The following is a 22914-nucleotide window of genomic DNA, read 5'->3' on the forward strand; positions in this document are numbered from 1 at the left end:
ATATAATCATGGCACTATACATCAGATCCTCAAAATGGATTCATCTTCTAAATGAAAGTTTTCATCTCTTGGCCAGCGTCTCCCCATTTCCTTTGCCCTCACCGCATATACTGGTTAACCGTCACTCTAGTCTTTATTTCTCTGAGTTCAGCTTTTTCAGATTTCACATATAAGTGATGTTACACACTATTTGTCTTTCTCTGAATTACTTGACTTAGCATAGTGCTCTTATGGTCCATCCGTGTTGTCAAAATGGCAGGATTTCCTTCTTTCTCGTGGCTTTCCTTCTTTCTCTCCATTATAATACATACCACATCTCCTTCATCCATTCATTCACTGATGGACCCTTAGGTTGTTCCCATGTCTTGGCTCTTGCAAATAATGCTGCAGTGAACATGGGAGTGCAGATATCTGTTCAAGATCCTGATTTCATTTCCTTTGAATATATGTACAGAAGTGGGATTGCTGGACCACATGATAGTTCTATTTTAAATTTTTTAAAGAATCTCCATACATACATGTTTTTCATAGTGGCTGCAGCAATTTTCATTCCCCAAACCATGCACAGGGGTTCCTTTCTCTTGTCATTATTGCCAACACATGTTATCTCTTGTCTTTTGATGACAGCCCTTCAGTAGGTGTGAGGTGATATCTCCTTGTGGTTTTGATCTCCCATATTAGTTCTTTTTTTTTGTTTGTTTGAGATTCTGCATCTTTTAATGAAAGATAAAACAACAATATAAACATAACAAATTTACAGAGAAGGGATCAACTTTAATACATTTGGATTAAAAGGTGTTTCTTATTTAAGTATGGTATAAAAATAAATGCAAGAAACATTAACCGAGAAAGTACAGACAACAAAGACAGGAGCTTGTTTCTGACTGTGAACATATTGGTGAAATGAAACTTTCCTTGCTAATTTATTGTTTAATAAATGTGAATCCATATGTATACTTATTGATATATATATATATTTTTTTTTTACAATTCTTCCAGTGTTTGAGTGAATTTTCAGTGAACCATGTGTCTAGCAGAAGCTTTAAGAGAAAGAGAAAGGGGGAAAAAGGGTTTACTTCACTTAAACTTGTTAAAAAGGAAAAGACACAGATCCAGCGTAGTACAAGGAGAAAGTAAGCAGACAGCATTTTGAAATGGAGGCATCGAGATGGTAGAGTCACTTGAAATGGCAACGCCTTAATGTACACAAAGAGAGAACAATTCAGGTCCTTTACTCATGCAACATCTTGGTCTAATGTCCTCTGCTCCAGGTAATAACAAAGAGCTACAAAGTATATGCAGTGACTCCAGTCTCTTCCATGCTACAAGGTGATCCTTTTAGTAAGACTGAACGAGGCTTGTTAACCTCTTTGACGTGAGAGATTTCCCCTTTTTCTTTGCCTGTAGAAACTCTTGGTAGGCACTGGATCTTATAAAACGTGGATATGAATCACTTTTCATCAGTTTGTAAATGTGCTCCTGAGAGTCCTCGAACGTGTACCACCCGGGCTCCTTCACATTCTGTGTGGTTTTGTCATAGCTCTTAGAATCCAAGTTAATGGTGCTGGGGGCTCTGGGAGCCAGAAATTCTTGCCATATTTCCTACACTCGGGAAGGGACTTCTCGAATAGGCCTTTTCTTCAGGTCCTCCATGGCTAGCCAGAATCTTAAATTTTCTGAACTGAATTCCGACTCTAGAAATTTAAGGAACTGTTCTCTCCCAATGGGGTCTTTCAATGCTTCATCCATGCCAAAACCCCATCGCTTTACCCCCTGCTGGCTTGGTTCTTTGCTTGCTTCGAGTTCCCAGAAAGTAGTATCATCAGATAGCCATGGGTTCGAAGTGTCAGGTGGCACAAGAAATGGGTCATATTCTAAGTATTGTTCCGTGTAACTTAACAGACTATCATCAACTTTTGACATTTTTAACCGATGTCTATCTAACTGTATTTGCCAGTATTTAATCTGTTGCTGTAGCTCATCTTCTGTTGGAGGTTTAGTTTCTGGTGTGGGGGTGTGGGTAGGGCTGTGACTTCTGATGTCATTTTGTAAACCATAGACAGACTTGTGTGTTTTGTGTGGGTTTCTCATTCTGGATGACTTCTTGATGTCCACTTCAGTGGTATTTACACATCCAGTCTTAAACCGGTCGCAGGCTCGGTGAGCTGGGAGCGCGGCTGGAGACCAGGGAGGTGAGAATGATTGAGCACTTTTCTCTGAGGGCACACTGCAGAGTGGGGCCCCGGGCTCTCGGCACCTCCAGGCCAGAGACTGGGCGGCCGCCATTTTCATTCCCCTCTTCTGGAACTCTACAGAAAGTGCTCAGGGAACAAAAGCTCCCGAAAGCGAACCTGAGCGGGTTACTCAGCCCAGCCCCTGGCAAGGGCCTCCCATATCAGTTCTAATTAGAACTGATTACCCCAGCCCTCCTCTGAATGTCCATGACACTTTTTATCTCTAGGTGTCTGTGGTAGCATAATGATCCCCAAAGATATCTAAACCCTAATCAGTGGAACATACAAGTATGTTATGTTACATGGCAAAGAGACTATTAGAAGTAATTAAGGTTAGAAACCTTAAGATAGAGAAAACCCTATGTTACCCAGGTAAACTCAATCTAATCCCATGAGCCCTTAAAAGCAGAGAACTTTCTCCCACTAGAGTCAAAGAAATGTGGCAGAAAGTGAAGAGAGAGACAGGAAGTATGAGAAGGACTCTAGCCACCTTTACTGCTTAAAGATGGAACCAGAGGTGTGAAAAGCATGGGAAGGAAATGAGTTTTGCAAACAACCAATGAGCTTGTAAGAAGACCCTGCATCCCAGCTGACACCTTGATTCTGACTAGATTTTAATTTCGCCTCAGATTCATAAAGTACACAAAAACCCAATCTAAAGGGTGCTGGGGGACATTCAGATTGTTATGGGGAATTTGGCTTAAGTGAAAAAATTACTAGAAATCCCAGAGAGAAGTGGAGATAAAGCAGATGCTCGGAGTCTTTGTAGAAACTAACAAGTGAGACAAATGAAGGGTCTATTGACAGACAAGAAGGAGAAAATACAGTGGGTTAATGGTCTTCATGTCACTAGACATAGAAACCATTAAATAAGCATGTATTATCTCCTCCAAAGACCTGATGAGATGTGTGTATGTGTGTATGCATGTGTGTGTTTATCACTGTGTGGGTATTCTGGGGGCCGTTCTCTCCTGACTAAGTCAATTGGGACATCTGTGGTGCAGGAAGGTAAAGGGAATTGACAGTTCAGTGCTAGATTGTAGAAGAGAAGAGCAATAATGAATGCAAGCAAAATCAATTCACCCTTTTTTCCCATTTATAAGACACTGAGACTGTAATCAATCACTATTTTTAGAGAAAGTAATGATTACATGAACAGGAATCAGCAGAAAGCTCATGGTTTACAGAATTGTTCATCACAGAGGTTATTGTAACCAGAGCAACATATTGTCCTCATTATAGATCATAAGAAAAATTGCTCATTTCCATTGACTTTCTTTTTGCTGTGATGCAATATTACTTATATTCTGCAAGATGACACAAGTGGTATCTTAGCTTTTTTGGAAAGAGCTTTTCATTGATTAAAAAATGCAAAGCTTTCTCTGGATGATTCTAAATTGTGCTGTATTTCCTTTGGCAAATTTTTGTTGCTATAAATCTAGCCTTTAGATATTTTGGGGAACATCAGCATCATGTGAGAAATCACTGTATCTCTCTATATGGTCCATGAACCCCTGAAATTAGAAGCAGTATTTGGGAGGATAAGTGCATATTTCTAAAAAGAGAGGTCATAATTGTCCAGATGTTCAAAAGGCACTGGACTAAAAAAAATTTTTAAAAGAAGAAGAAAAGAGAAGAAAAAGAAAATTAAGAAAGCCTGTTCTGAAACTTTGGATGATTCCTTTTTGCACTGGACATAAGAGATTTTTCTGTTTTTCTTTTTGAAACTGAACAGTGGTTCATTGTGATCTTCTGTTGAGCTCCAGGAGAGCTCCAGATTCATGTGAGTGGGTGCCTGGCTTGACTCTGTGGCAGGAGAGACTCCCATAAAATAAATATACAGATTTTAAAGATTATATTGCGACATAATACGGCAAGGACCATATGGCATATGGTCATTTGGCAAGGACCAAAGAATTAAGGCATCTTTCCTGTTGGCTTTTAAACTTCTAGCAAACTTTCCACAATGGTGCTCTTTCAACTTTTGTATGACTGGTGGATGTAATTCATAGTAAGCACTATTTTCCAATCCCATGAGTGAGAGTTACCATAAACAAATACCTAATTACAGCCATGATAATAGAGTGTCTCTTGGAATGACAAAAAAAAACACACAAAAAAAAAACCCAAACCATGTGATTAAGTCCCTCACTGGTACCCCATGACTCCCAGCACAAATCCCAAACTCCTTCAGTTAATTTTGTCACCTAACCCTAATGTAAGTCTACAGGTTTATTTGTAACAGCATTAGCCTAGGCACTACTGATGAGGAGAGTGTTCTTTGTGGTAGGGGCTGTCCTGTGCACTCAAGTCTGGGTAGTAGCATCTACTCACCTCTACTCACTAGATGCCAGCAAGCCTCTATACACTCTCAGTGATGGTAACCAGAAGTATCTCCAGACATTGACAAATGTCCCTGGGGCCAAACTCATCTCTGGCTGAGAATCACCAATTTTTAATCTTTTACACTCTCAAGCTTGACTCACACCATAAGTGACTTTTCTTTCGGTTCTCTCAGTTTCAAAAGTGCACTGTTTTTCTCCTCTGTACTTTCTATGTATTTCTATGTATGTATGTATTTCTATGTACATATGTATTTCTATGTATGTATTTTCTCTGTGCTTTATGTGTGCAGTCTCTTTCTCCTTCTGTATGCCCGGCAGACTCCATCCTCTTAGAAGTCTTTGTGAGGGAGATACAGCTTCCACCAGCATTTCTCCTGAAATAGTTAAAATTTGCTTATCTCTCACGCCTATTAAATTGTATTTTGTAAGATGTTAAGGATTGTTACTGAGTTTATTGAGTGTGTCCTATTACTTGGTGCATATTCGGTATGTAATAGTTGAATAAGCTAATATCTGAGCTTAAACAAACATTAGTCAACACTACTGTAGTGTTACTTTAAAAAAAAAAAGTACAGTCTCTTGTATAGCTATTACACATTAAGATTTCAAAAAATAACCTTGGAGAAAATCTGGTACAACATGTGTCAAACACAAATCACTGTTTCAACTTAATTCTTTCCATGCTTTTGACCTTTATAAATCTTCTTAGCTTAATTCATTTTATATTTAAAACCTATATTTTATCACAGTTTGGCAGATTTTTGTTTGCTGTCTATTAGCACGGTAAAGGTCACATCATTAGATGAAGCCTGGTGGCAGAAAAAACACAGTAATTTGCCAATGGGAAACACATGAAAAGTGACTTCATTTTTTATGTTGTCCTACAACTTTTACCTTGGGGTTGATTTGAAATATTACTATTCAAAATTGAAAACTATGTCTGAAATGAATTCTGGAAAGTACACAAAAGAGAAAAATCACTTAGAAGTTCAACTCTAAAACCATGGTTATTTTGCACAATTAAAGAGTGAAGTTCAGCCCTAAAACCATGGTTATTTTACACAATTAAAGAGTGGCAAGATGCTTAAAATATCTTGTCTGGCAAGGGATTTAGGAAGCTGCTAAGTAAAAGCTATTTAAGTAGGTACAGATACCCTGAGCTTTGTTTTTCACTTTGTTTCTTATTGATAAAGTTTTTCCTACTGATTCTAACTAAAACTAAACTAAATTCTAACCATACTAATATGGCAGACAGATAATGATTTGATGTGTACCAAACTGGATACAAACTGTGGCCCATTTCTGAGAGTGTTGTACAATACACAGGGCAAGGTTGACAGTAATTATCTAGGCCCTGTTTCTCACTTCAAGGACTTCTCTATAACACAAAGCAAGGTAACCTGTCAAAATGATTTACTGGGGGTCCACTTTCTGCAAGCACTAGAGGAGATAAGACATATCTTAAGCACAGCAGTGACTTGGAGGAACTACCAGTCTTGGGAGGGATAAAAGGCATGTACACAGAGGATGATAATGAGTGTAGGGGAGAAAGTCCCATGCGTTAAAGATAAACAGAATGCTGTATGAATTTCAAGACAAGACAGACAACTTCACTCTGTGTGTTTGTGTGTCTGTGTATGTTTGTAATGGGGTTGTCTCGGAATCCAGGATGTTCTAGATTGATTAAATAATATGTCTTAAGCAGCATTTATATTAGACCTTTGAGTAGGTGAACAGAGGATGTATTTGGAGGTAGAGACTAGAATATTTTGTGCCTCACATGTCACTGTGAAGAATGTATCCTCTCCTTGGTTGTCAGGAGCCACATTTCAACAATTTGTCTCTAGCCCACTAGCACTGAGTAAAATGCTTGTCATTCAGTAATTGGTGGTGTTGGCGACGGTGATGGTAGAGTGGGTGTATGAAGGAAGGGAAGGAGATATTTACTAACAGGGAGCCACTAGAGATGTTTACCTCAAAATACTGTAACTTTAGCTGTATTGAATGAACCATCTGACCAAGGGCATAGAATAGACTGTGAAGAAAGGGGTATATGGATGGACACCACTGAAACTACCTAGATGAGAGAAGGTGAGGGCCTGACTCTGGGTGACCATGGATAAAAAAGAAGAGATTGAGGAGAGAGATATTTCATATGAATGATTTAATGATTTCAGGAACTGATAATGTGGCTGAATTAGGTGTAAGCAAGAAGAACTTGATGTTGCTCTAAGGTTTCATGACTGGACAAACACAGCAATTAGACAAACCCTTAGTAGAAATGAAGAAACAAAGAGGTCAGTGTTGAAAGATTGAACTGACACCTGCTTGCAGATGAATATTGTGGAAATATCTGGCTTTTGAGCTCAGGAGAGGGGCCAGTGCTAAGGTTACACCTTTGGAAGTCTCTTGCAGGCAGGAGAAGATAGAGCAGTGCAGTGGATAGGAGAGTATTATTGAGGAGAGAAAAGGAGACACCACTGACACAGGACACTTGGTTAGACTTAGGTTTAGAATATCAACGTGATAAAGAGGGAACAAACCAAGATTGTGCTCTGTGGGAAAATTCAAGGTAGGAGATTTAGAAGAAAAGGTAGGGGAACCATAAGTCCTCACTCCTTAAGTATGTGCTGCACATAGTGCCTTATTCCACAGAGGAGAGTATGAAAAGGGGAAAAAGGAGGAACTTTACAGTGGAGAGCCCTGGCAAGCCCTGCCTCAGCCAAGTGATCGTTAACCTTAACATCCATAAATCATGTAGAGAGCATGTACCCTTACCTGACATTATGAAAACGGCACTTCACCTCTGTTTTGTTCTTCCACAAAACTCATAATCCCAGTCTAATCATGAGGACATCATCATACAAACTCAAACTGAGGAACATTCTACAAAATATCTGACCAGTACTCCTCAAAATTGTGAGTCATCTAAAAACAAACAAACAACAACAACAACAACAAAACCCAAGTGTGAGAAGCCATTGCAGATAAGAGTAGCCTGAGGAGAAATGACAAGTAAATGTTTTTTATGATAGTCTGGATGGGATCCTGGAACAGAAAAAAAAAAAAAAAAGTAGACAAGAACTAAGGAAATCTACATATCATATAGAATGTAGTTAACAATAAATAATACATTAATAATTCATAAGTTGTAACAAATATACCACACAAATGTTAACAATAGGGGAACTGGCTAAGGGTATTTACGGGAACCCACTGTACGACTTTCTCCATTTCCTGTCATTGTAAAACAGTTGTAAAAATAAAGTCTTTTCTTAAGGGGGTAGCGATTGTACATTGAGCAATCCATTTTATCAAATGCCGCAGAGACACTGAGAAGGAAGTCAAAGGATGAGCCTCTAGTTAAAATTCCAGGAAGAGATTCTGGTATGTGGCAGGCAGGGACTTACTTCAGTTTCTAGAGAACGAAGTGGTGATAGGGCACAGGAGCAATAAGGAGGAGGATGGTGAAGGACTGTCCTAGAGAATCCAGGAGCTGACTTCAGAGAAGCTCGAGAGCATTTCCAGGGGGAGGGGGAGGAACCAAGCAAAGGAGGAAGACTGAAAGCACAGACAAAAGACAGTCTTATCTGTTGTAACAAGTTACTATAAACTTGGTAGCTGAAAAAACACAAATTTAGTCTCTTCCATTTCTGGAGGTGGGAAGTCTGTAATCTGTTTCAGTGGGCTAAAATCAAGGTCTCATTTGGCCTATATTCCTTAAGGAGGCTCCCGGTAAGAATCTCCTTCCTTGACATTTAAAGTTTCTAAAGGCCACCTGCATTCCTTCACTTGTGGCCCCTTCCTCCATCCATCCACAAAGTTAGCAGCGTAGTATTGTTTTTGCCTCTGATCTCTGTTTCTATCTTCTCTTTTCATTCTGTGTCTCCTTTGTCTTTTTCATGATAGTGCTATTATGTAGCACCCATCTATGTAATCTAGGATAATCCCTCCAGCTCAAGATCCTCCATTCAGTCACATCTGCAAAGCCCATTTACCATGAAAGAAGATACTTTCACAGGCTCTGGGGATTAAGGTATAGACATCTTTGGGACACCATTGCTGAATCTACCACAGGATCCCTGCTGAGTCTTGAAGGAGGTCTAGAAGATGAGATAAGAAGATGGAAGGGTCTATTTTAACCAAGAGAAGCTGAGTACGGTAAAGGTGGTGACTGCTACATTTGGAAAAATGAAAGATGTGAGAAATCAGAAGGTTCTATTCATTTTATTTCTTTATTTTTATTTTTTTGAGAGAGAGTGTGTGTGCATGTGGGACATGCAAAGGGGGAGTGAGAGACAGAGAGAGACAATCCTAAGCAGGCTCCACACCAAGCATGGAGCCTGACATTGGGCTCAATCTCATGACCCTGAGATCATGATCTGAGCCAAAATCAAGAGTTGGAGACTTAACCAACTGAACCTCCCCCAGGCATTCTGAGAAACTAGAAGTCATAAAAATTCACAGTGTACATGTTAAGGTCTCCAAAGTTGGAGACTCCAGAAATCTGCATGGAGTCTCTTTGAGTCTTTGGCTGATTACTAGTGTATGTATGTATAGGGTAAAACCCAAAGGAATGGATAAATAATTATGGGAAGTGTTTGATGAACAGTTTCTAGACCCCATACAAAGCTGAGAATTATGTGAGTTACCTTCTGCCATGTTGGACAAAATCACTGAATACTCACAGCAGTCAGTAAAAACACAACAGCTACATGTAAGAAATGAGACTGAAGTAAAACCCCAATAAAAACTGTATCATACAAGCATCCAAGTGGGGATAAAATTAAAAATCATGATCATACCAAATGCTGGTGAGCACACAGAGAAACTGGATCTCTCAAACACTGTTAGGATCCTATAGAAAGGCCTAGATAGCGAAGAACTGAGGGAGGCTTTTTTTTTTTTAATATTTTATTTATTTATTTGACAGAGATCACAAGTAAGCAGAAAGGCAGGCAGAGAGAGAGAGAGAGGAGGAAGCAGGCTCCCTGCGGAGCAGACAGCCAGATGTGGGGCTCGATCCCAGGGTCCTGAGATCATGAGCTGAGCCTAAGGCAGAGGCTTTAACCCACTGAGCCACCCAGGCTCCCCCTGAGGGAGGCTTTGAACCAATAGTTAGTAGGGAACTGAGGTCCTCAATCTACCAAACTATGAGAAATTGAATCCCAGCTATGACCACATGATCCTCCTCCAATTGAGCCTTCAGAAGAGACCACAGCCCTAAACAACATTGTAGCTTGTGAGGGAGCTTGAAACAGAGGCACTCAGCTAAGCCATGCCAGATTTCTGACCCAGAGAAATTGGGAGATAATAAATGTTTATTATTTCAAGCTGCTGGGTAATTTGTTAGCAAGAGATAATTTCTATCACTTCTCTAGCATATTCAAATATTTTGCACTTATCACACAGTATTTTGATTACACTGTTATTCCCCTCTCTAGATTATTGATTCCCTTGGGCAGGATCACTGTGTGTCAGTGCCTAAGACATGGCTGGCACATCATTCAAAAGATGCTGATCATAGAACTAACATGAAATGAACTGTATTTAAAATGACCATAGTGGGAGTGCCTGGGTGGCTCAATCAGTTAAGCACCCACCTTCAGTTCAGGTCATGATCCTATGTCCTGGGACGGAGTCCCATATCAGGCTCCCTGCTCAGTGGAGAGTCTGCTTCCTCCCTCTGCCTCTGTCCCACCCACCCACTCTCAATAAATAAAAATTTAATGGCCCTGGTGTCATAGGAGAGAGGCAGTATGGTATAAGGTGGAGATACTCTCTTGGTTCAAATTTTCCCACTTTGCTCACCAAATGTGTAATTTTTTTGCTCATTTTTTAATTGATGTATAGTTGACACAAAATGTTGGATTAGTTTCACGTATACAACATAGTGATTTGATGAGTCTATATGTTATGCTATGCTCACCAAAAGTGTAGCTACCTTCTGTCACCCTACAACATTATTATACCATTGACTATATTCCCAATTGTGTGATCTTCAGCAAGAATCTTAATCTTCCTATGGGTCTGTACCCTTATCTGTAATGAGAATAATACTAGTACCTACCCCTTAGTATTGCTGTAAAGCTTAGCTGAATTAATATCTTGAGGTCTTAGAAAAGTCCCTGACATATATAGTGTTCAATAAATATTTCACGTTATTTCTTAAACATTCCTGAGTGAAAGAAATCAGGATGTATAATTTGTAAAAGACATCAAATTAATATGGAGTGCAAAGAATAGCTGTAACATGTTTTAAAAGTCTAATTTCTTTCCATGAATATTTTTAAAACTGTCAACTGTTTAACTAGGTACTGTGGTAGTGGTTGGGAGTAGAGATATGAGTGGGTCACATTCACTGCCCACAAAGACATCTTCATCATTGTCCTCAAAGAGGTCACAGAAATGGTCCCCTAAACCAAAAAGTGGTAAAATGGAGCATTCCAAGGGTGCTCTCTGGGACCATAAAGTGATGGTCCTTAATTCAGACTGGAGATGGGAAGCCTGTTTAGTTTTTCAACACTAGTAGTTAACATAGGAATAAAAATGTAACCACAAAATACTTATTACCTTCTCTACTTAGATGTGTGCATAAGATTATATGCATTAAGAAGTTAAGAGTACTTTTTTTTTAAACAAAAGATAAATGTTCTCTCACAATGAGCTCCTGAAAAGATTAGTCTAAATTTTGCAGCCTTCTAGATGTGGGAGTCATTGCATAAAGTTAAAGAATGATGAAATTTGGGGTGGGGGGTTTAAATAATAGAGATAGAAAACTTTTAAGTGAGGTAAAATTCTACATCACATTTATTTAAGAAAACAGATTGGTGGAGAAAGACAACTATCATATGATCTCCCTGATATGGGGAAGTGGAGATGCAACGGGGTGGGGGGGTAGGAAAAGAATAAATGAAACAAGATGGGATCGGGAAGGAGAAAAACCAAGAGACCCTTAATGTCACAAAACAAACTGAGGATTGCTAAAGGGAGGGGTGTAGGGAGAGGGTAGTGGGGTTATGGACATTTGAGAGGATATTTGATATGGTGAGTGCTGTGAAGTGTGTAAACCTGGCGATTCACAGACCTGTACCCCTGGGGCTAATAATACCTTATATGTTTATTAAAAAATTTAAAAATTTAATAAAAAAAAGAAAACATTGATATATCAAGAGAGTAGTATAAAATAGTATTCAATTTGAAGAAAAATATTGATAGTGTGAAATTGAAGAAAAAGGAACATAAGAAAATTGTTATCAAATCTATTTACTTGAGTAGTAGAAAAATATGATTTTATAAAACACATAAATTGGTACACATTTATAAAAATATATATTGGATTTTTATTTAATATGCTTTTTATAAAAATAAACTGGCAATAAAAAAAGTGAATTAGGGCCAATAATTCACCATTAAACAAATACGCATAATTAATAGCTAACACAGAGTGCTTCATATATGCCAGGAACTTTCTAAATGTTTTGCCTATATTAACTTATCTTTTACAGTTTTTATTTAAATTCCAGTTAGCTAATACACAAAGTAATATTAGTTTCAGGTGTACAATTTAGTGATTGAACGCTTACATAAAATATCTTATGCTCATCACAAGTGCACCCTGTAATCCCCAGCACCTATTTCACCCATCCCCCCACTCACCTCCCTCCACCACTTTGTTCTCTATAGTTAAGAATCTGTTTTTTGGTTTCCCTCTTTTTCCCTCATATGATTATTTGTTTTGCTTCTTAAATTCCACATCATATGGTATTTGTCTTTCTCTGCCTTACTTTACTTGGCATAATATCCTCTAGCTCCGTCCATTTCATTGCAAATGACATGATCTCATTCTTTTTTATGACTGAGTAATAGTCCATTGTGTGTGTGTGTGTGTGTGTGTGTGTGTGTGTGTGTGCACGCACGCATGTGTGTACCACATCTTCTTTCTTTATCCATTCCTCACTCAAAGGACACTTGGGCTGCTTCCACATCTTGGCTATTATAGATAATGGTGCTATGAGCATCAGGGTGAATGTATCCCTTTGAATCTGTATTTTTATATTCTTTGGATAAATACCTAGTAGTGCAATTGCTGGATTATCATATAGTTCCATTTTTAACTTTTTGAGGAACCTCCATATGTTTTCCAGAGTGGCTGCAGCAGTTTGCATTTCCAGCAACAGTGTAAGAGGGTCCCCCTTTCTCCACATTTTTGCCAACACTTGCTGCTTCTTGTATTGCTGATTTTAGCCATTCTAACAGGTGTGAGGTGATCTCATTCTAGTTTTGATTTGTATTTCCCTGCCAATGGGTAATGATGAATATCTTTTAATGAGTCTGAATGCCATCTTTACGTCTTCTTTGGGAAAATGTTTATTCACATCTTCTGCCCATGTCTTAATTGGATTATTTGTTTTTTGGTTGTTGAGTTTTAAAAGTTCTGTATGTATTTTGGATACTAACCCTTTATCAGATATGTGATTTGCAAATATCTAATGGGAAATATCTCTGCAAATATCTTTTCCCATTCCCTGGTTGCCTTTTAGTTTTGTTGATTATTTCTTTCACTGTGCAGAAACTTTTTATTTTGATGTAGTCCCAATAGTTTATTTTTTATTTTGTTTCTCTTGTCTCAGGAGACATATCTAGAAAAATGTCACTATGGCCAGTGTCAGAGAAGGTACTGCTTATGTTCTCTTCCAGGATTTTTATGGCCTCAGGTCTCACATTTAGGCCTTCAATCCATTTTGATTTTTGTGTGTGTGTGTGTGTGTATGGTGTAAGGAAATAGCCCATTTCATTCTTTTGCATGTTGCTGTCCAGTTTTCCTGGCATCATTTATTGAAGAGATAGTCTTTTTTTCCCATTAGATATTCTTTCCTGATTTATTGAAGATTAAATGACCATGTGTGTCTATTTTTGTGCCGGTACCATACTGTCTTGATCACTACAGCTTGGTAATATAACTTGGAAGTCTGGAATTGTGATGCTTCCAAGTTTATGCCTTTTTTCAAGGTTGTTTTGGCTATTCAGGCCTTTTGTGGTTCCATATGAATTTGAAGATTGTTCTAGCTCTATGAAAAATGCTGCTGTTTTTTTTTCAAAATAAGGATTGCATTAAATGTATAGATATCTTGGGTTCCTGAGTGGCTCAAATCAGTTGGGCATCTGACTTCAACTCAGGTTGTGATTTCAGGATCCTGGGATTGGGCCACACATCAGGCTCCCCATCAGTGGGGGAGGCTGCTTCTCCCTCTCTCTCTCTCCCAAATAAGTAAAATCTTGTGTACATTGCTTTGTGTAATACAGACATTTTAACTATATTTCTTATGCCAACCCATGAGCATGGAATGTTTTTCCATTTCTTTGTGTTATATTCAGTTTCTTCCATCAGCTGTTTTATAGTTTTCAGAATATAATCTTTCACTTCTTTGGCTAATTCCTAGATATCTTATGGTTTTTGGTGCAGTTGTAAATGGGATCAATTCTTTGATTTCTCCTTGTTCTGCTTCATTATTGGTATGCAGAAGTGCAACAGATTCCTCTACACTAATTTTGTCTCCTATAACTTTGCTGAATTTGTGTGTCAGTTCTAGCAACTTTTTGGTGGAATCTTTAGGGTTTTCTATGGAGAGTTTCATGTCATCTGCAAATAGTGAAAGTTAGACTCCTCCTTGCTGATTTGGATGCCTTTTATTTATTTTTACTATCTGGCTACTGTGGCTAGGATTCCAATATTATGTTAATAACAGGAGTGAGAGTGGACATCCCTGTCTTGTTCTAGACCATAGAGGAAAAGCTCTCAGTTTTTCCACACTGAGGATGATGTTAGCTGTGGATTTTTCATATATGGTCTTTTCATTATTATGTTGAGGTATGTTCCCTCTAACCCTACTTTGTTGAGGGTTTTTATCATGGAGGGATGTTGTATTTTTTCACATGTTTTTCCTGTCTATTGAGAGGATCATATATGGTTCTTATTCTTTCTTTTATTAATGTGGTTCATCACATGGATTGATTTGCAAATATTAAACCATCCTTGCACCCCAGGAGCAAATCCCACTTGATTATGGTGAATGATTCTTTTAATGTACTATTGGAACTGGTTTGCTAGCATTTTGTTGAGAATTTTTGCATCCATATTCATCAGGGATATTGGCCTGTAGTTCTCTTTTTTAGTGGAGTCTTTTTCTGGCTTTGGTATCAGGGTAATGCTGGCCTCATAAAATGAATTTGGAAGTTTTCCTTCATTTTCTATTTTTTTGGAATAGTTTGAGGAGAATAGGTACTAAGTTGTGTTAAAGTGTTTGGTAAAATTCACCTGTGAAGCATCTGGCCCCGGACTTGTGTTCGTTGGGAGATTTTTCATTACTGATTCAATTTCTTTGTTGGCTATCAGTCTGTTCAAGTTTTCTATTTCTTCCTGTTTCATTTTTGGTAGTTTTTATGTTTCTATGAATTTATCCATTTCTTCCAGGTTACTTAATTTGTTGGCATATAATTTTTCATAATATTCACTTATAGTTGTTTGCATTTCTGTGGTATTGGTTGTTTTTTCTCCTCTCTTGTTTGTGATTTTATTTATTTTGGTCTTTTATCTTTTCTTTTTGGTAAGTCTGGTGAGGGGATTATTAGTTTTATTAAGTTTTTCAATGAACCAGCTCTTGGTTTCATTGATCCGTTCTATTGTTTTTTTGTTTTGCTTTGTTTTTATATCATTTATTTCTGTTCTAACCTTTATCTTTTCCCTTCTTCTGTTGGCTTTAGACTTTGTTGTTCTTTTTCTAACTCCTTTAGGGGTAAAGTTAAGTTGTTTATTTGAGACTCTTTTTTTGCTTCTTAAGGTAGGCCTGTATTGCTATATAATTCTCTCTTAGGACCACTTTTGCTGTATCACAAACATTTGGGAATATCGTGTTTTCATGTTAATTTGTTTCCACGTATTTTTAAAAAATATTTTATTTATTCAAGGTGGGGGTGAGGGAGGTGGACAGAGAAGAGAGTGAACAGGGGACAAGCAGACTCCCCACTAAACTTGGAGCCAAATGTGGGGCTCAGTCCCACAACTCAGAGGTCGTGATTGGAGCTGAAATCAAGTTGGATTCTCTGCCAACTGAACTACCCAGATGCCCCATATTTTTTTTTTATTTCTTTTAGTTCCAGGCTGACCCATTCATTATTTAGTAACATGTTTCACCTCCATGTATTTTTGGTCTTTCCAAATTTTTTCTTGTGGTCAGTTTCAAATTTCATAGCATTGTGGTCAGAAAATATGCATAGTATGACTTCAGTCTTTTTGTACTCTTGAGACCTAATTTGTGACCTACTGTGGGATCTATTCTGGAGAATGTCCCATCATATATTAACTTATCTGTCCCCTAACAAGTCTGTGAGGTAGGTATATTATTGTCCCCATATTAAAAATAAGAAAAATGAAACTCTGAAAACTCAAGAAGTTTACCAAAGATCATGCAAGCCAGTGACTGGTAGAGCTAAGGTTCAAATCCAGGAAGTTTTAGTGTTAGCTTTGTTTAGTTTGCATAGAAAATAATACATTCTCTTTGTTTAAAATAAACAAAAATAACTTAGACAAAAAACTACTAAGAAGTATATAAGATGAAATAATAGGAACACTTCTCTTTCTCGGTCTTGGAAAGTAAAGATGTTGAGGGTTACATATATAGAAACATTCAGACTTAAACATGTGTGTACAGGAGGCACTTTTACAAAAATTGAATACATTTATACAATGTATATAATTTTTCTCTTAATATCTAAAATAAATGTTTCTATGTCTTTAAAATATCTTTCTATGTACTACTACCAATAATACACCAATTAATATACTTATTCATATAAATATTTTTATGTGTGTTGAATTTCTCTGGAACAAATTCCTAGCAGTAAGATTTCTTGGATCAATTATATGTTTGGGGAAATATTAGCAGATCATGATAAATTGTTTTCCAAAAGGGATATTATTTTATTAATTACCACCTTGAATGTAACATTAAAATCAAGTCATCATTTAAAATCATTATTTTGAAGAAGTCTTATGTTTGCATGTTCCACTGTTTTGATTCCTATATTAATAATCTACAATCCCTGCACCTCTCACTGAACTGTGTAATTAGATCTACCCTTTTCATTCTGATACTTTTGAATTTCGAGGTTGGCAAACCAATCATTCACAGGTAATTAATCTTGTCTGTGTTTTGCCCATAAACTGTATTGTTGCTGCCTTTTCTAATTTTACAGTGCTAGGACAGAGATAAATAACAGCATCTCTTCTTCTGACTTCAGTAGGAATACCTGTACAGTTACTCCAACACAAATGTTTTCATGTGAGTTTCTACTAAGGTATTCTATACCAACCAAAGCAAATTTATTTCTATTTCTAGCTTATTGAGTATTTTTATTCACTATAGGTATTGAATTTTACATATATCGGTGTGAGAGTATAGCTTTTCTCTGTGTGATTTTCAAATCTTTCCCCAGACCCCTGGCAGCAGTCTTTTCTACTTTATGTTTCATCTCCTCTCTGCAATGATTTGACTAGTTCCCATTTCTTTAAGTTCTCCTAGCATACTTTTCTTTTCTTTTCTTTTCCTTCTTATCATCTCTTCGACCCCTTTTTTCTATATAGTAGGTTTTCTTCAACTGGTAGGAAAATATAGATTAGTATGTGTCTGAAATTTTCTTTTGTTTCCTGGAGTAATTCTTCTGTCATGTTCTCATTATCTCCAAGTTGTTTGTTATGTTTTCTTGTTTTCTTCTCTTTCCTCCTTCTCTTTTTCTTCCCCCTCCCCTCCCCCCTTCTCCCTCTTCTTCTTCTTTCCCCTTCTCCTCCTCCTCCTCCCCTTCTCTTTCTCCTTCTCCTTCCTCTTCCTCTTCCTTCTCCCCCTCCTCCACTACTACAACTTCTCCTCCCCCTCCCCCTTCTTCTCCTCCTCCTCCTCCTCCTCTTCCTCCTTCTTCCTCTTCTCTCCCTCTCTCTGCCTTTATAGTATCAATGTATTGATCCCAAGATTGTTCCTTTCTTCATGTTACTTTTCTTTGAACATGGACAGTTTATTAATGTCTTCTATCAAGAGCAGAATAGGGATGGTTTGGGGAAGCTGTTGTCTGCAAGTAGCTTTAATTTGGATATCTTGTTTTTAAATACTTTCTCATCAGATCAGTTGTGTCTTCTGCCATAGTGGCAGCACCATTCCCCACTTTATAGCATTCTTCAAATTGGGGTCAACAGAAGGTTAGGATGGCTTCCTGTGTCACATATCCTCCAATGAGTCAGTCTTCCTTTTTCTTTCTTCCTTTCTTTCTTTCTTTCTTTCTGCAACTGACTTGGTTGGCACATGCAAAGTTGATCACTGCTTCTCTTTCCTCCCACTTACCCTCTTGTGTTTTTAGGCATTTGGTTCAGAGTAAGTATAGATGGCAAAGCCATGCATTTCCTCCTCCTTCCCTTCCTCCCATTCTGCTCCGCAGTGACGTCCCCATAGCTAGGTTTTTGGCCTATCCATAAGAAAATCACCATTCATTTAGAGGATCTTTCAGGCTATTTTCACTTTATTTAGGAAAAAAATAAAGATATATCCAGCTAATTTTAGCATGAGGTATTACTTTGATTCCACATTTCCACTTTTACTTGGAAACCACTTGAAGCTTGCCCTTTAAATCTGAGACAAAGGCTGGATATCAATGGTATGTCACGTCTATTCAGTCATACAACTTCTAAGTGTCCTGGGTTATGCACGTCCACAGTCAGCAATTTTAGATACTCTATTTTCTCTTTGAATGTGTTGAATCCCTTCCTTTAAGTGTCAGCTCTGTTAGATTGGATCCTGTTTATAACCCCTACCAGCAAGCTCCTCAAATCTGAGGGTCAGCAGACCATTTTGGTAGGAAGCTGGATTAGAATGACAGATAGCAGTTCTTTGTTAGGTGGATTAACTTTTTTCTATGTATTTTTCTGTGCAGCTATGTCCTGAAGTTAACACACTAATAATCCCTCCTTTGGCCTCACCTTTTCTGGGAAGATGAGACCCAGGAAAACATGTTCTCCAGTGCATGGTGACAGCTCATTCCTCTGCCCCTGACACTACTTCTGATTCATGCTGGGGTAACGGGGACCTGGTATCTTTCCCACAGCTACTAGCTCCCTGGTAGCCTTTCCTGATGTTTTAAATTTCCAGAATAAAGTTAAAACCTGACCTGTGTTAGAATGAAACAAAAATTGATGATTTACAAAGGACTAGGAATTAAACAAGCATCAGGCTTTTTTCTCCATGACGCTAAATGCTAGACGATAATGGAGAAAAACCTATAAAGGTCTAAGAGTAAAGGACTGTGAATTTTTCAATCAGGGCTTGAGGTAAAATAAAAACACAAAACATAAAAACCTTTTCCGATATACACAGACTCAAAAAGTATACCACCCATGAACATACATAATATAATACCACTCATACATGCCACAAACACACCAGAACCAAGAAAATGAGATAGGGAACATAAGACATGGGACTTATGACTTACCAATGATGGGACTGAATGGTTTCCATATAGTGGGGGAAATTATTTTCGATCTAGAATTTTGTCCTCAAAATGTATCCATCAAACATCAAGTAAAATGAAGACATCTGCTGATAAGGGTTTATTTATTTTTTTAAAAGATTTTTATTTATTTAGTTGGCAGAGGGAGGGAGGGAGGGAGAAAGAGAGCACAAGCAGGAGGTGTGAGAGAGGGACAAGGGGCCTCTCCATGGAGCAGGGAGTCTGATGTGGGGCTTGATCCCAGGACCCTGGGATCATGACCTGAGCCAAAGGCAGATGCTTAATGGACTAAGCCACTCAGGTGCCCCTGATAAACAAGGATTTAGTAAAAGTGAAGGCGCCTGCCAAGGGAAGATGCAGGGGTGTAAGAGGACAATCAGGCAGTCATTTAAAAAATGGAGCCAAATGTTCTTTCTTAGAAACTACTAGAGAATGGATTTATATAAAACTAAGTAGAGGTCAAGAAAGAAGAAAAAGAAAATCCAACACAGCAGAGTAGGAAAAGTGTTATAAAATGACAATGTGAAGTGGGCTCTGGGGGCCGATGTGTGGAGAACACTATGGTAGTGGGTTGAAGGCTCCAGGAAAAGGGGGGGTGGGAGTGGGGGAAAAGTGATCTGAATGGCATTTAGGAAAAAAAATAAGAATGTGTATTTGAATTGGAGTAATAATTTTCCTTTTGCCATTCAAGCGTGTTTTCCCGGCCCCTAATGTTTAACTGTCTCCTATGTGTGGTTGGGATTTTTTAGAGAAAGACAGCAGAGACAAAGAATAAAGCAATACTCAGCCCAAGGCATGCAAAATAGGATTATGAGGCAAGAAAATAATCTTGTAAACCCAGCTTCTCCTTTGAGGCAGAGTCCCGCATTCCTGTACCATCCGCGCGCACATTTCCAAGTACCAGGCTTTTTCACTGGCATACGGAGGTTTCTGTAAGACAGGAAGGACTCTAGGGACAGAGAGAGAAAGCTCTGAGGCGTGCACAGAAGGACAAGAGCTGATGGTCAGGATGATTGTGTCCTTCCCTCACGCAGAGAAGGGGGGACGAGACAGATGCGGTAGCAACAGCAAGGGCAGAGCTCCTGACTCATCCTAATTTAGAACTCTGGACAAGACCACCCCCTGGGCTCCCCCCACACTCCCCCCACGCCCCCTGGGCTCCTCCCACTGTTTTGGTAGAACAGCTCGGTCAGGCGGGGATAACACAGGACGTCTTTATCTGAGACACTGAGGTCTCCTGTAAAGGAATTATTACCCTTACTGGATCTCACTTCACTGTAAATGAAAGTGGACATATTATTAATTTCTTCCCACTCTCCAGTGAGTGGGGACCCAGAAAGATGGCCTCGGTGGGTATATCCAAAATAATGACAGTATTATTCCCCATTTATCTCAGTTACAATATTTCTTAAAAGATTTTATTTATTTATTTATTGGAGAGAGAGAGTGAGCAAGAGAGAGCACAAGCCGGGGGTCAGGGCAAAGGGAGAAACAGGCTCCCTGATGACCGGGAGCCCAATGCTGGACTTGATCTCAGGACCCTAGGATCATGACCTGAGTTGAAGGCAGACACTGAACCCACTGAGCCACCCAGGCACCCTCTGAGTTACAATATTACAGTTTTGCAGTTTGCTTTATGATGCTTCATGATGCTCAAAGGTCCTTTAGTTTCCAAGATGGGCTCCCACATGTGATTAAAAACGTAGTAGTTCCCTTCTCCTTTCCCATCTCTGTTTTTTATTTTTTCTTCCCCCTCCTTCACCACATACAAGGGGCTAAAATAGATAGGCTCGGTGCGACTGTCCATAGTTTGAACAAAAAGGACATCTAAATTCTCCAAAGAGATTTGGTAAGCATTTGGGGAAAGCATATGAAAACTCGACACCAATAAATATTCCACACCCAGCTCTCTTTTCAGTCAGGAGGCAGTATTTCCAGCCGGGCGCTCATGCTCCAAAACAAAAGACAATACTCTTCCTAAAATCTGGTAAAACAGAGTTCAAGTGTAGCACAACAAGCAATGATCTCATTATGTATATTGCACATGTGTAAGGAAAAGCACCAGATATTTCCATCTGTCCATCTTTATCCGCAGAAAATTGATTTCACAACTTTTCCGGATGTTTAAATGCCAAGCCCCATATAAAAATCTTTGCCAATCACCCCTAAGCCTGAAAAATGTATCTTTCCAAACACTAGGGAAATGTGGAGTGGGAAATTCCCAGAGAGGAGAAATAAACCCGTGGTGGGGAGAAGAGGGACAGTCACCTGCGTTCATCACATAGCTGAGGGGACCCCCAGTAGCGGGCTCCTGGCTCTGTGCTCAGTGTACACTCAAGATTAAACACACAGGGCCCGGGCCCCAGGACCGGAGCTGCAGACGCAGGCGGGGACGGAGGAGGACTGGAGTGCCAGGGGAAGGCACAGGGGTGTAAGGAGACAATCAGGCAGTCATTAAAAAAACGGAGCCAAATTCCTCCGAGCCATGCTGGTTAGGGGATGAGGTGTCCAGATTCATTAAATCGTCTGGCTCTTCCATATGAATAAACAAGTTTTCAGAGTCTGCCTTTATAACTTAACACCTAGCCAAGAGCTCAGGAACAAGAGTTTTGTTTTTTGTTTTTTTTTTTTTTTTTTTTTTTTTTTTTACCAGGGTTTCCTTTCAGGAGTGTCTTGTCACTCTGAACACCCGGCTCTCACTCCACCACACGGCCCCTTTCCTTCCCGGGTTTCTTGGGACCTCCCTGTTCTTGGCTGCTTAGAATGCCTCTGTTCCCTTTCCCGTGCCTCACGCGGGGCCTCTGAGGCTTGGGTTCCCCCCCCCCACCCCGCGCACCCCTCTCTCAGCCCAGGCTGCGTCCAGGAGCCCGAGCTGATCAGGGTTTGGACAGCTGCCAAACCCACATCTTCGCTTGACCTCTCACCTTCATTCTGTTTCCTGCCTCCACGCCCATCCTGGCTGCTTGTCTGCACAGTGATCTATACATAGTTATCCCACGGTCACTTGCACCATGGCTCATCCAAAAGTGAGCTCACCCTCCTCACATCCCACGCCTGCTTCCTTTCCAACTGTCTGCAGTCTTAACACCTCCAGCATTCTGTTCGTGAATGTAACCATGCGGGCCATCTTCCTGGGTCCCCATTCCCTGGGGACTGGGAAGAACTTGCTGTGTCTGCCCTCCGGGACAGCAACCTTGGATCCCACAAATGTAACAATTCCCTTTCAGCGTGTTTGTTTCTTCAACAGTAAAAACAGAGGCGGTGACAGACGGCTGCCGTACCCGGAGTGGGATCCAAAAAGATAACATGTAAAAGCATTTTTGAAAAATAGAAAGTATTGTACAAGAATAAGATGTTAGCTGGTGGCTCATAAACATTAAAATATTTTCCACATGGGAGGCTATTGTCATATACAAGTATGATAAATAGGATATGCGGGCTTAAAATACAGAGAATGTCATGCTGAACAGCAAATCAAACTTGTACAGCTCAGTACCCAATAAAATGTAGGTAGTTTTTTTATTTTTGAAACAGTGAAATGTGGGTTTAAGAGAAAATCATCTCTCTTAGAAACCTTCGAGAGAGACATACACAGATAGATGTATATAGCTTGCTGTAGATCACATTTATGTATGACCATAAAAGTATATAACCACATGCCGAATTGCCTTCCTCTTTTCCTGCCCCCCGGCTAAATAGTGTGGCTTTATAAGCTGTGGACTACATAGTTGTCCCAGGACTAAAGCCCCAGGCACTTGCTGGACAACCTGGTGTTGGCATCC

At 39.2% G+C, this 22914-nt stretch overlaps 1 protein-coding gene across 1 annotated transcript; it reads right to left on the bottom strand.

Moving 5' to 3' along the window:
* Positions 1–1338: 1338 nt before the first annotated feature.
* LOC101678397 (regulator of G-protein signaling 7-like) lies at positions 1339–22086 on the bottom strand. Its single transcript, XM_045077467.1, is given in 3 exon segments — positions 1339–2177; positions 10936–11086; positions 22057–22086. Coding segments are annotated over 3 exon segments (1020 nt in total).
* Between the last annotated feature and the right edge of the window lie 828 nt (positions 22087–22914).

The sequence above is a fragment of the Mustela putorius genome, unplaced genomic scaffold (genome assembly GCF_011764305.1).
Source record: "Mustela putorius furo isolate JIRA1106 unplaced genomic scaffold, ASM1176430v1.1 tig00000095_pilon_pilon_pilon, whole genome shotgun sequence".
NCBI lineage: Eukaryota > Metazoa > Chordata > Mammalia > Carnivora > Mustelidae > Mustela > Mustela putorius.